Source organism: Taudactylus pleione, unplaced genomic scaffold (genome assembly GCF_031769625.1).
Source record: "Taudactylus pleione unplaced genomic scaffold, aTauple2 ptg000886l, whole genome shotgun sequence".
NCBI classification, from domain to species: domain Eukaryota; kingdom Metazoa; phylum Chordata; class Amphibia; order Anura; family Myobatrachidae; genus Taudactylus; species Taudactylus pleione.
In genome coordinates, this window is record NW_028285287.1 from 1,893,645 (window position 1) to 1,907,815 (window position 14,171).

General features: G+C 43.2%; 1 protein-coding gene across 1 annotated transcript in view; it reads right to left on the reverse strand.

Moving 5' to 3' along the window:
* Positions 1-2,231: 2,231 nt before the first annotated feature.
* The window catches only part of SEZ6 (seizure related 6 homolog), a 69,647-nt gene continuing 57,707 nt past the window's right edge, over positions 2,232-14,171 (reverse strand). The window contains exons 9-12 of the mRNA XM_088458998.1: positions 13,740-13,778; positions 5,498-5,618; positions 5,298-5,400; positions 2,232-4,378 (exon numbers count right to left, since the gene is read on the reverse strand). Coding sequence (XP_088315124.1) covers positions 4,349-4,378; positions 5,298-5,400; positions 5,498-5,618; positions 13,740-13,778 — 293 coding nt within the window. The 3' untranslated portion in view covers positions 2,232-4,348. The remainder of the gene's footprint in view (positions 4,379-5,297; positions 5,401-5,497; positions 5,619-13,739; positions 13,779-14,171) is intronic.

Here is a 14,171-nt window from a genome sequence, read left to right on the forward strand (position 1 = left end):
TTCTGGTAATTCCTTTATCTCATATTGTAGGGGTGTTCTGTCCAGGGTTTCCATATAGCTGTTCTCCAGTGGACACTGACCGCGGGAGGGAGTGTAAGAACAGCTGTCAGTCTACGATTGCCAGTTCCACTCTACGATGCATAGAGATTCTGCAAAATGTACTTATGCCATTTTTACGCATTGCTATTATACACACACGACACACTTACTACAAGGATAAATCGACCCATAAATATGGCAGGACAAACACTATCTGTGCAAATGTACCCACACTCCTAATTACAAAACCTAAAACATATAGATTATATAGATTTATAAATGTAGTAAGATTGTCTTCACTAACCCACTTCCCCATTTGCACTTTACACCATTGCTTACCCCCGAGCAACCTCACTGAGGAAATAGGGGAGGCATTATAATATGTGATTCTCAATGAGGGGATGTGTCAAGCTCAAACAGAATCCTGTATTAAAGGACCTCTAGTACCATGGTAGACAGTACTAGTAATTAGTTAATAACAATGCTGCAGATATTAATGTCTGTTTAATGTTGTTTGTAAATTATGTTGTAGCTATCTGCAAGTATATTGATGACATAATGCAGGCAGGTTTGTTTTTTTGATATTTGAATATATACAAAGCCTTTTATGAAAATGTGAAACTTGCAGATCTTAGCCGATTTGTCTGCCTAGCGCAATGATAGGAGCAAGCCTACTGTACATCCCGCTTTAGGGAACAGCCCCTGAACCACAATCAGCACCTATATTTTTGGGATTGTGGATCTGAATGAAAATGTGCATTGTAGAGAAAGTAAAATCATAATTTCATAGTCCAGCCTGTTCTCATTTTAGCACCACCCAGTTAGTTTTATGGTATGTGTTTTCTTTTTCTTTTTTTCTTAAATCAATAGTTAAAATCATTGAAGGTAAAAGCAAACCTGGGATCTACTTTTTCTAAGTATGCAAGATGCTGGGATAAAAATGCTCTGTACATGGAGCTCGTCCATAAATACACCTTCCCCTGCCTTCAGTCTCACTGAAAAAATGTTATACTGCAAAAGGAAATATCTTTTTTACATGTCGACACCCATAGAATGGTTAATTGTAAACTTCTGCAGTAGCCACTATTTTAGCCCTCATATTAATTGCCTTCCGGATAAAAAAGGAGTTCACTATATATATTGTGTATATTAAATATATACACAAATGGTGAGAGCAGATTTAAAACTTTTCTGACTTGCCTTTATTGAGTGTCGTTCTGTACATTATGGCCTTATGGTTATGGGCAAATTAGCTTTCTTAAATCCGGCTCAATAGCAGGTACAGCTTATTTATCAAACTCAAGTTTTGAGACACTTCAAGAGATTCTCCACATTGGATTAGGCGCACAGGATTGTAATTATTTATTAAGAAAGAAAATATACTGTAGGCAACACAGTTCTTCTATAGATGCAGAAATATTGTATTTCTTATGGAATGTTTTGGCACTAATAATACACCTCCAAAAGCTGAGACAGCAAGGGCATGGTCATGCTTCACATCTCTCATACAAATGACCATAGACCATTGTATATGAGTGATGTGCATGTACAAAAAAATATTGTCATTGTTAAAGCTGCATACACACACAACGATTTTGTTACCAACGATTTTATGAACGATTTTCTGTCAGATTTTTTAAAGTGTAATGAACGATTTTTTTGAACTACAAACGATTTTTCGATATTCCCTTAATGAAAATCGTTGAGTTGGTCAGTCTGACTGAACTACAAACTACAAACATGACCGCGCATGAACGATAATTGTTCATCGTTTTAACTCAGAAAGTGAACGATTTTTACAACGATTGAACGATAAACTATATCGTTAACGATAATCGTTCAAAAAATCGTTGTGTCTGTATGCAGCTTAAGTATTTTTAGGTCTACAAACTTATGCTGGGCATACACTACACAATTATCTGTCAGATATCTGTCCAATCTGGCTGGTTGGACTGAAAATCTGGTAATGTATGGGAACAAATGATAATTGAACATTTGCTCATGAACACTGGAAAACAGACAAAAATGGTTGTTCAGACAAATTAGTTAAATCAAACATATTTAACCAATTTGAACAATCGATTTGTCCATTTTCATGTGTTTGGGACCATATGGTCTAATGTCAATTGCTCCCATACATTACCAGGTTTTCATTCCAACCAGCCAGATTGGACAGATATCTGACAGATAATTGTATAGTGTATGCCCAGCATAAGGAAGTTAAAATGATTAATTAATTGACAAAATAATTCCCTTAACTCCCCACTTCTGTTTTACAAATGTTGTATCCTAGTGAGTGCATCATTACAGAGTGCTACATCTATGAGACAGGTGCTTCTTATATATCTTTGTTTTGCTTACATTATATTAATATATCCAGCTAAAATTAGGGGAAAATAAAGATTGTGCAAATGAATATAGCTCAAGCACTAGGACCACATGCTGTGAATGCCGTTGCTGCATTGTTTTAGCATAAAGTATATATGGAAGGTTTGTATGAGATTGGACAGGTAATGATTTAGCAATTGGGCCCCATCATGCCAAGATAAGCATATGAGCAAACCTAATAACAAAGTAGGGCATCATTGTAATCAAATTTGGCATAATGGCTAGGTAAAGAGCTTGATACATACCCTCACTGTCGGGGTAGAAGCTGCTCTGTTGCTCTGTGAAACTGGGTAACATTAGAGATCAGCTTTGCAATTTGCTCTATATTTATAATAGATAGTCAGCATCAACCGTTTGCGTGGGTTGTCCGGTACAGATCATACTAAAAGAGAATCCTGTTGCCTGGTATGCAGTGTCTTTCTTTGATATATGTAAGGTGCTTTATTCTAATTCTACCCTCATTTACAATCGTTTGACACTTTACTGATGCCAAGTCAGTATTAGCCTACATGAGTATTAAGAATGACTACATAATTGGCTTTATCCTTAGAAACCTATCTATCATGAGGGTAATCTTTAATGGGAGATATAAGTAAAATGTAACATATTATCCTTAGCAGTATTTGACTAAATTCCCCTGTTTTGCCATTAGATAGAAAATACTCCTGTACAGTGGGACATGTGGCAGCTTTGTGTATAAGGAATAACTCTTTTCTTCTCGGTAGCATGCAAATAAAACACTCCTATATAGAAAAATTGACCTCTGAGTAATGTTGTTGACATGACAACCCTCTGAGTCAACACTTTTATCTGCAGAATATCCACCTGTAGACGGTCTGTTACTTCCTTATTTGGACTCTTCAGAGCAGTGCAGGTTCTTCTGGTCACTATGGAAAGTACTATAGAGGCTGCCATTACCCAAAAGGCAATTATCTGTAGAAAAGGCTTATCTGCGTAATGTTCCTAAGGGACAGCTTAAACTTTCCATAAAGTTTTAAATTGTTTCAGTGGGGACTCCTGGTAACAAAAATGAACATAAACAAAATCCCACTTTGCCCACAGTATGTCTAGTGCATAAGATAAATGGGCAACAAGAGCTTCACTGTACAAAAAGCAGGTTACCCTATGCCCTGGTGACCACACAGACTGTGTGGTCCGATGGAAGATTTCATGAGGTCACTGAGACTTGGTGAACACAAATAGTTTTTTGAAAGCCCCCAATGCGCCTCGTATAAACAAATATATAAATTCATATATACATATTCAACTAAACACACACTCTATGAGGGATCAGGCATTAAAGTGTGCATGTGTCATTGTGAATCCATTGTATTGTAGTTGCTGGGAGTTTTCTGGTATTGGTGTATCGTATTGCCACACTTTAATGCACAATCCATAGTACCTCTCCTATCTGTCCACTAATATCTGCTCTTAATGTTCATCTGTATTCGTGTGTCTTTGTTCTTCTGTGTGTTTACCAGTATTGTTCATGCAAGTTTATGTCATTGATTTGCTCTTTTTTAAACCCCTCTAATCTATGTCATTTTATTTGGCTCTGTTAACCCTTTGTATTGAGGTTAAAAGTTGCATCAGATCACTTAACCATGTAAGTGGACAAGTCTACTCTCGAGGTATGAAGAATCCAGGGCTTCAGCTGAAAGAAGAATGTAGGGCTAAGAGCAATAAGAACAGTGGCAGGAACCGGACAGAAGGATAGGAGAGCTGGGAATGTTGATGTGAGTTGCACTGCAGGCCAATGCTGCGTCATTGCTGAAAATTGTCAGTGGCCCCTACTGGGGTAAAATACTCTGTTCAGCCAATGATGAAGCAACAAGAGTCAGGAACCTTCTCACAATTGGGAGTAGCAAGATGTAATTCCCTCTTATTTTTTCTCCCACAAAGAATTAGTCTGATTTTCCTCCTATATGGAAACTTCATATTCCCTTGTGTCCTGCAATGCGAACAAGCAAACACAAAATAGTTGGATTAGGAATATTAATGATAATCAAAAATAGTTTCAGTAAACTTTTTCATCATAAGGCTTGAAAAGACCATCTTTATTCACTGTTGCAAAAAGTTTTCAAATGCTACATCACATTGGGCCTCATTTAGTGTTAGGAATAAATGCACCTTGGCAAAACCATTTGCAGATATTTGGAAGAGAAAGAGAGAATATGTGACTATTTTGGCTCACGTCACTAGGATGGAGCTGCGGCAGGCCAATGTAGCACTGTATTTTTTCTTCAAATTCCGCGTTGGTCCATTTGCTGTTAGAACAGCAATCAGGCTGTATAGTAAGGGCCTCATTTATCAACAAGTGATAAAACTTGTTGCGTATGATAATGGTGCTCCAGCCAATCAGCTCCCAACTGTCATTTTTCAAACAGATGACAGTTGGGAGCTGATTGGCTGGAGCACCATTATCATACGCAACAAGTTTGATCACTCGATGTTATTGATAAAACTTGTTGATAAATAGGGTCCTTAATCTGATGAAGACTGAAGATGTCTTTCAATTGCAAAGGCAATAGTCACTCATATAAGATTTCTTGTTTATCCTGCAGTTGTGTCCCAGTTTATCACTGGTTCAGTGCTCCCATTGTGTATTACCCCACTCACATCATTCTCTAGTACACAGGTTCTCAAACTCGGTCCTCAGGACCTCAAACAGTGCATGTTTTCCAGGTCTCCTCACAGAATCACAAGTGAAATAATTCGCTCCATCAGTGATTCTTATAAAATGTGTCAGTGAGCAATGAATACACCTGTGCACCTGCTAGGTGACCTGGAAACATGGCCTGTGTGGGTTCCCGAGGACCGAATTCGAGAACCACTGCTCTAGTAAATAAGTATGAGTACTGTTTACTCACCCCTGTCTCAAATGTGGGATTGTCAAATGCAGATTCCACTGTGACTTGATCGTATGGGGGTGAGGAAGAAAGAGGCAGGCGGAGGAGAGCTTTTCCTTGTAGCCTGTATGAAGACATTGGAGAGGGATAACTACACAGGATAAAGCATTTTACATCTCACTGAGCCCATAATGGAAAGCTGTACTGATATATTCACTTACTTGGAGAAATATAGGTAGATTGCTGCGATTACGAGTGCCACCATGATAACCGGAACAAAGACAGCCAGCAGGATGTGTGTGCCTTCTACAGGGATGCCTGAAGCTGCTGCTTTTTCTACAGCTGGACATAAAGCACAGAAAGGGAATCAGTCAATATATTGCTTTTCCCAGGAAAGTCCCTTTATTTTTTTCAATAATTCTGACTCTTGAAGCAGCCATGTTAATGGTACAAGTTAGAAATAGGTTCCTATAATTGTGCAGCCTTGTTTGGGAGCTAAAAGGATGTATAGGGTGGATTTTATGTATCAAATAAACAACAGGTTACACGAGAGTGTCTCAGTTATTCATTGCCATTTCAACGTTGAAAATAATTTTATACAATTAATTAAATTTTTAAAGCCCAATATAATTTCTGATCACATTCAACTATTGCTGAAAACTGATAGATGCAAATGATAATATACAAATAAACAAACAAAATCACTGATAATTAAGGCAGACTTTAGTATAGATTTTTTTTGTGTGTTTACACACGTTGTGTAGTGACGTATTTTGTGGCACATTAATGTGGCTGTAACATGGCTGCGTATATCACACAAAGGCCAGTGACAATTATCTTCCTAATCCCAGGGCTGGATTGAGGGCCACATGGGCATGATCAAGGGCCTATTATGGGAAGTAGTCTCAAGTGTACACACCCTACACTAAAAGCTACAATGTCTCCTTAAAAATATATAAGTAAAAAAATTGCTAAATTTTGTAATGAAAATTTGAATACATATGACTTATGGCCGACCGTGTGGCCAGCTGGTGGCTGAACATGATCCTACTGTCATGACAATGGGCCTCCATAAGCCCCATTGCTAATATGACCCTGCCTATTGCATTTACCACCATCGCTAAAATAATTATGGGGCACTGGGCTTGATTAAGGACCATACTAATACCTCTTTTCCACCAAAAACCCAGGTCCGACCTGGGTTTTTGGACATGGCTCCAAAACTGGTCAGACCCATTTACACTGCACCTTCGATCTGGGTTACTCCCAGGTCAGCCCTATTCACACTGAACTCAGGTCTGCCCTGCTAAACCTGTGAGGTCATAAAAAGTGGGAGGTGAATGCTCCACAACCACCAATCAGCTCATTTTAGGCATGACCCAGGTCAGATAACCCGGGTTGCACCGTTTACACTGCACCATTACAGTCCATCCTGGGTCCAACCCTGGTAGCTACCTGGATTGGATTGCTGGGTCACTTGACCTGGGTTATTTTTCAGGGACCCTTTTACACTGAGCTGCATCCCAGGTAGACCCAGCAAAAACCCAGGTTTTTGCTCTGGTGTAAAAGGGGTATTATTGTGATATCAGGCCAACTAGCCAATATCAGCTGCGGTATTGCAGTGTGTAACCTGGGCATGAATTCATTAAGTTTTAAATGAAATTTCTTGAGTGGGCCATAAACTGTGCATTTATTTGGTTAAAATGTTTGATCATTTTTGACAAATTTCACAAACCATTGTATTCTATGTGTGCACCAAAATGATTGTAGTTTAGAGGAAAAAATCCTACTGGATGTGATTTCATCAGTTATCAGGGAAAAACAGGTGAAAAACTCACTGTACTGTATTTATGGGGTCATCATAAGACATGGAAACAGTGGCGTCAGAAGGGGGGTGCGGGGTGTGCGGCCCGTATCGGGTGTCACCCTTCAAGGGGGTGACACCAACAACAGCAGCATACAGACCCGCGGGCTGCAACTGCTGCCAGCACACCCCCTTCCTCTCCACCGAGGTCCTGCACTCCGCCGCCGCCAGGAGTGACTTAGTTCTCTCTCCGCGGCCGGCGTCCAGAGCCACACACAGGCACAGAGCATTTCTATGTGCCTGTGTGTGGCTCTGGACGCCGGCCGCGGTGACGTCATCACTCGCGCGGCATGAGGAAGAAGGAGGTGCGCGTCCGGAACCCTCCTGGTGGAAGCCAGCCTGGAGTGGACATCCTGAAGATAGGTAAGTAGTATTGCACAGGGGAGGGGGCACAGCATAAGGGGCACTACTGGGGGCACTACTGGGGTACTGTATAAGGGCACTATAGGGGGCACTGTATAAGGGGTGCTACTGGGGTACTGTATAAGGGCACTATAGGGGGCACTGTATAAGGGGTGCTACTGGGGGTACTGTGTAAGGGCACTACTGGGGTACTGTATAAGGGCACTATAGGGGGCACTGTATAAGGGGTGCTACTGGGGGTACTGTATAAGGGCACTACTGGGGTACTGTATAAGGGCACTATAGGGGGCACTGCATAAGGGGAGCTACTGGGGGCACAGCATCAGGGGCTCTAATACAGGAAGCATTGCATAATGGGCTTTAATATAGGAGGCATTGCATAATGGGTTCTAATACAGGAAGCACTGCATATTGGGCACAACTACAGGGGGCATTGCATAAAGGGGTATTACTAAAGGGGAAACTGCATAATGGACACTATTACTGGGGGCATTGAATAAGGGGCACTACTACTGTGGGCATTGTGTATAAGTGTCAATAACGTGGTCATTGTGTGAAATGGGCACTACTGTGTGTCAGAACATAAATAAGGGACACTACTTTATGGTGTAACGTGAATCTCTAGCACTATGTGCGGTGTAATGTGGATAAGATTGTGCTACTGTGTGGCATAATTTGAATTAGGGATAGTATTGTATGGCCATGTCCCTTTCTTGCGCTACACTCCTTAGGCGCGCGCTGTCCTTTTATTGATAAATCGCTGGGGAAGGGGGGGGGTCGTTCCACCACATCTCTAGGACCACTTTAAGCATTGCTACCCAGAATATCGGGCGTGGCATCGACATGCCTGCCGGGTGCGCCTGGCATTCCGTGAGGAGCACAGTGTGACTGCTGGACTGGTAAGGGGGAAGAGTTCGCGGAGCTGCGCTCCATGGACCCGATTTTTTTTTTGTGGTGTGTGAGGGGGGTGTCACCGTGCATTACAGTACCGGGTGACACCAACCCTAGTGACGCCTCTGCATGGAAATGTTGCAGATTGAAATGTCTGATTGTTTGACTTAACGGCGCGGTTCCCAAACTTTCTTTGAATCACGGCACACTAGAGTATCAGTACTTTTTAATTGTGTCCTAAACCAAAAGTTTCTTATTGAGAAACTCAGCAAAAGTTATTAAATTAAGTAAATTGAGCTTAACTGTCACCTTTAAGTTCAGTTATGTGGTGGTGGACAGGGTTGTGCTTCTGTTTGTCCGCATATTTTATTATTAGCTGTTGCCCATGGCTTCACCAACGAAGAAATTGCTTCTGCCAACATTTTTTTTATTTGAGGTGTTCTAGTTGTATTGCTTTGCATAAGTGCCCTGTCGCAGTAGTGGCAAACCTCATGACCAGCAGCACTATACAGACTGGTGACAGCAGTGCCTTCACCCACCACTCACACCAATATCACTGTGTGCCCTGTGCACAGACTGCTATGTAGCCTATCCTATTCACATACCACTCACACCAATGTCACTGTGTGCCCTGTACACAGACTGCTATGTAGCCTATCCTAATCACCCACCACTCACACCAATGTCACTGTGTGCCCTGTGCACAGACTGCTATGTAGTCTATCCTATTCACCTACCACTCACACCAATGTCACTGTGTGCCCTGTGCACAGACTGCTATGTAGCCTATCCTAATCACACACCACTCACACCAATGTCACTGTGTGCCCTATGCAGGGCCAGCCCCAGCCCAAATTTTTTGGTAAGCGAGTATATTTTTTGGCGCCCCCCTATGCAGTCCCCCTTTTACAGTGCCACCGGTAGTGGTCCCCCCTGTGCAGTGCCCCTTGTGCCCCCAGTAGTATTCCCTTTATATAGTGCCCCCAGTAGTAGTCCCCCTATGCAGTGTCCCCAGTAGTGGTACCCCCTATGCAGTGCCCCTTTTACAGTGCCCTCGGTAGTGGTCCCCCCTGTGCAGTGCCCCTTGTGCCCCCAGTAGTATTCCCCAGAGCCGGTCCTAGGCATAGGCATTATAAGCAAATGCTTAGGGGCGACTCAATGCTAGGGGCATTCCTCCTCCTCCTCTCTACCCCCCTCCCTTTCCCCCGCCGCCTGCTGCTGTTTCCACCTACTCCAGAGCTGGCACAGTTACCCAGTGACTCTCTCCCCCTGCGCACTGCCGCGATCGGAGATCTCCGATCGGCGAGCGCAGCAGGTGGTCAGGTGCCCGACTCCTTCTCTTCTCTCTCCCCCCGGGCGCCAGCAGAACCCAGAGGACGGAGCTCACTCCTGAGCTCCAACTTCCGGGTCCTGCAGTGCACTATGGGAGTGACGTCATAACGTCACTCCCATAGTTCCAAAGAGCGGGCGCCGGGGACAGATGTCAGCAGTAGGCACGGGAGCGGGGTTTAAGGTAAGGATGGTTTTTTTTGTGTGTATGTCAGTGTGCGGCGGGGGGGGGACCTTACTACCTGGGGCATAACAGGGGCCTTACTACCTGGGGCATAACAGGGGCCTTAGTACCTGGGGCATAACGGGCCTTAGTACCTGGGGCATAGCAGGGGCCTTACTACCTGGGGCATAGCAGGGGCCTTACTATCATGGGGCATAACAGGGGCCTTACTACCATGGGGCATAACAGGGGCCTTATTACCTGGGCCATAACAGGGGCCTTACTACCTGGGCCAGAATATGGGGGCATAACAGGGGGCTGTCTTACTACAGGGGCATAATATTGGGGCATAACAGGCCTGCCTTACTACAGGGGGCATAATAGGGGCCTGCCTACAGGGGGCATAATATGGAGGCATTACAGGGGCCTGCCTTACTACTGGGGGCATTACAGGGGCCTGCCTTACTACTGGGGACATCATATGGGGGCACTACAAGGGCCTTACTACTGGGGGCACTATTGGGAGCACTACAACTGGGGGCACTACTGGGGCCCTTACTACTGGGACACTGCAGGGAGCATTACTACTGGGGGCACTACAAGAGCATTACAACTGGGGGCACTGCAGTGGCCCTTACTACTGGCGGCATTGCAGGGGGCATTAGTACTGGCAGCACTACCACAGGGGGCATTATTCTTAGGGGCTTTATTACCAGGGGGCATTGTTACCAGGGGCATTACTACAGGGGGCATTATTACTACTGGGGGCACTGCGTAAGGGGCACAATTACAGTGGGCATTGCATAAGGGGCACCATTACAGTGGGCATTTAGTGTTTTAGAGGAACTACTGTGGGTAATGTGTAAGACCTAAGTTAGGGGGGGGCCCTTAAAAATGTTGCTATGGGGCCCAAAAGGTTCTAGTTATGCCCCTGGTGTCTATGTATGTATGTATGGGTAAATATATGTGTATGTATGTGTTTGTATGTATGGGTAAATATATGTGTATGTATGTATGGGTATATATATGTGTGTATGTATGAATGTATGGGTATATGTGTGTTTGTATGTATGGGAATATATATATACAGTCAGGTCCGTAAATATTGGGACATTGACAGAATTTTAACATTTTGGCCTCTATTCACCACCACAATGGTTTTGAAATGAAACAAACAAGATGTGCTTTAACTGCAGACTTTCAGATTTAATTTGAGGGTAATGACATCCAAATCAGGTGAACGGTGTAGGAATTACAACAGTTTCAATATGTGCCTCCCACTTTTTAAGGGGCCAAAAGTAATGGGACTATCAACTCAAAAGCTATTTCATGGACAGGTGTGGGCTATTCCCTCGTTATTTCATTATCAATTAAGCAGGCAAAAGATCTGGAGTTGATTCTAGGTGTGACATTTGCATTTGGAATCAGTTGCTGTCAACTCTCAATATGAGATCCAAAGAACTGTCACTATCAGTGAAGCAAGCCATCATTAGGCTGAAAAATGAAAACAAACCCATCAGAGAGATAGCAAAAACATTAGGTGTGGCCAAATCAACTGTTTGGAACATTCTTAAAAAGAAAGAACGCACCAGAGAGCTCAGCAACACCAAAAGACCCGGAAGACCACGGAATGACAAAAGAATTATTTCCCTGGTGAAGAAAAACCCCTTCACAACAGTTGGCCAAATCAAGAACACTCTCCAGAAGGTAGATGTATATGTGTCAAAGTCAACAATCAAGAGAAGACTTCACAAGAGTAAATATAGAGGGTTCACCACAAGATGTAAACCATTGGTGAGCCACAAAAACAGGAAGACCAGATTAGAGTTTGCCAAACAACATCTAAAAAAGCCATTACAGTTCTGGAACAACATCCTATGGACAGATGAGACAAAGATTAACTTGTACCAGAGTGATGGGAAGAGAAGAGAAGGAAAGGAACTGCTCATGATCCAAAACATACCACCTCATCAGTGAAGCATGGTGGTGGTAGTCATGGCGTGGGCATGTATGGCTGCCAATGGAACTGGTTCCCTTGTATTTATTGATGATGTGACTGCTGACAAAAGCAGCAGAATGAATTCTGAAGTGTTTCGGGCAATATTATATGCTCATATTCAGTCAAGTGCTTCAGAACTCATTGGACGGCGCTTTACAGTGCAGATGGACAATGACCCGAAGCATACTGCAAAAGCTACCAAAGAGTATTTTAAGGCTAAAAAGTGGAATGTTATGCAATGGCCAAGTCAATCCCCTGACCTGAATCCGATTGAGCATGCATTTCACTTGATGAAGACAAAACTGAAGGGAAAATGCCCTAAGAACAAGCAGGAACTGAAGACATTTGCAGTAGAGGCCTGGCAGAGCATCACCAGGGATTAAACCCAGTGTCTGGTGATTTGCAACAAAGTATTAAAAAGTGAAAAGTTAGATTTAGGATTGTTTAGTTTGTCCCATTACTTTTGGCCCCTTAAAAAGTGGGAGGCACATTTAGAAACCGTTGTAATTCCTACACTGTTCACCTGATTTGGATGTAATTACCCTCAAATTAAATCTGAAAGTCTGCAGTTAAAGCACATCTTGTTTGTTTCATTTCAAAATCATTGTGGTGGTGAATAGAGGCCAAAATATGAAAATTCTGTCAATGTCCCAATATTTATGGACCTGACTGTATATATATATATATATATATATATATATATATATATACATATATATATATGTGTGTGTGTGTGTGTGTGTGTGTTTGTATGTATGGGTATATATATATGTGTGTATGTGTGTGTCTGGGATATATATGTGTGTGTGTGTTTGTATGTATGGGTATATATATATGTGTGTGTTTGTATGTATGGAGAGATTATATATATATATATATATATATATATAGAACAGTTACTAAGCACCGGGGTCCCTGCGTTTGTTTGGACTCTGGGAGTAACTTCTGTATATGGATATATGTATATATATATATATATATATATATGTATATGTGTGTGTGTGTGTTTGTGTATATATACACAACATGTTATTTTTGGCTTCTGCGTATATACAATAAGATTGGTGGTGGGATTATATGCTAGGGGGGCACCAGTCAAAAATTTGGCTAGGGCACCAAATTGGCTAGGGCCGGCTCGGGTATTCCCCTTATATAGTGCCCCAGTAGTACCCCCCCTATGCAGTGCCCCCAGTAGTGGTACCCCCTATGCAGTGCCCTTTATATAGTGCCCCCAGTAGTGGTCCCCCCCCTTGTAGTGCCCCTGGTAGTAGTCCCCCCTCTTGTAGTGCCCCCAGTAGTATTTCCCCCCCTTGTAGTGCCCCCAGTAGTATTCCCCCCCTGTAGTGCCCCCAGTAGTATTTCCCCCCTTGTGAGCCCAGTAGTATTCCCCCCCGTAGTTCCCCCAGTATTATTCCCCACCTAGTAATCCCCCCTGTAGTGCCCCCAGTAGTAATCTCCCCTTGTAGTGCCCCCAGTAGTAATCTCCCCTTGTAGTGCTCCCAGTAGTAGACCCCCTTGTAGTGCCCCCAGTAGTAGCCCCCCTGTAGTGCCCCCAGCAGTAGCCCCCCCTTGTAGTGCTCCCAGTAGTAGCCCCCTGTAGTGCTCCCAGTAGTAGCCCCCCTGTAGTGCCCCTCAGTAAATGTTTTTGTTATTGCTCAACTTTAACTTGATGGATCCAGATGAAACAAATTGCAGGTTATTTCTAGGAATTCCCACTACAAATGATGCAGTTTTCAGGAAAATCGGTTCAGTAGTTTTTGTGCCAACTTGGAACAAACAAACGTTTTTGTGTGAGCACTTGTACAGCTCTTAGAGTTGTTAGGTGCTAAATGTGTAGTCATGTTGCAGGCTTACCTTCTATACCCTGGTTACTGTAGAATTCCTTGTATGAAGCTAGGGACATAAGAAGAAAAAGAGTTCAGTAAAAGGTGACCTTTAGCTGATTCCCACTTACTCTCTGTCTGTGTCATTTTTAGAACAGAGGCCTTGAGCGCTCGCTCTGAATCAGGGCCGTCCTTATCTTTTTTTAAGAGCGGCCTCCTGGCCGCTCGCATAGCTGTGGGTGACCACCCACAGCTATAGCGAGTGGCCAAAATGATGGTCGCGATGGTCAAGACCATCGCGACCATCGGGCTTGCGACAAGACCCTTGTGGTAGGGTCTCGTCTGCTGCAAGCCCTGGAGTGCTTTTGGCTCTATCAGAGCCAAAAGCACTCCCACTGACATCACTAGTGATGTCAGTGGAGCCGGCCCCAGACGGTAGGCATTCCCATGGGAACGCCTCCAT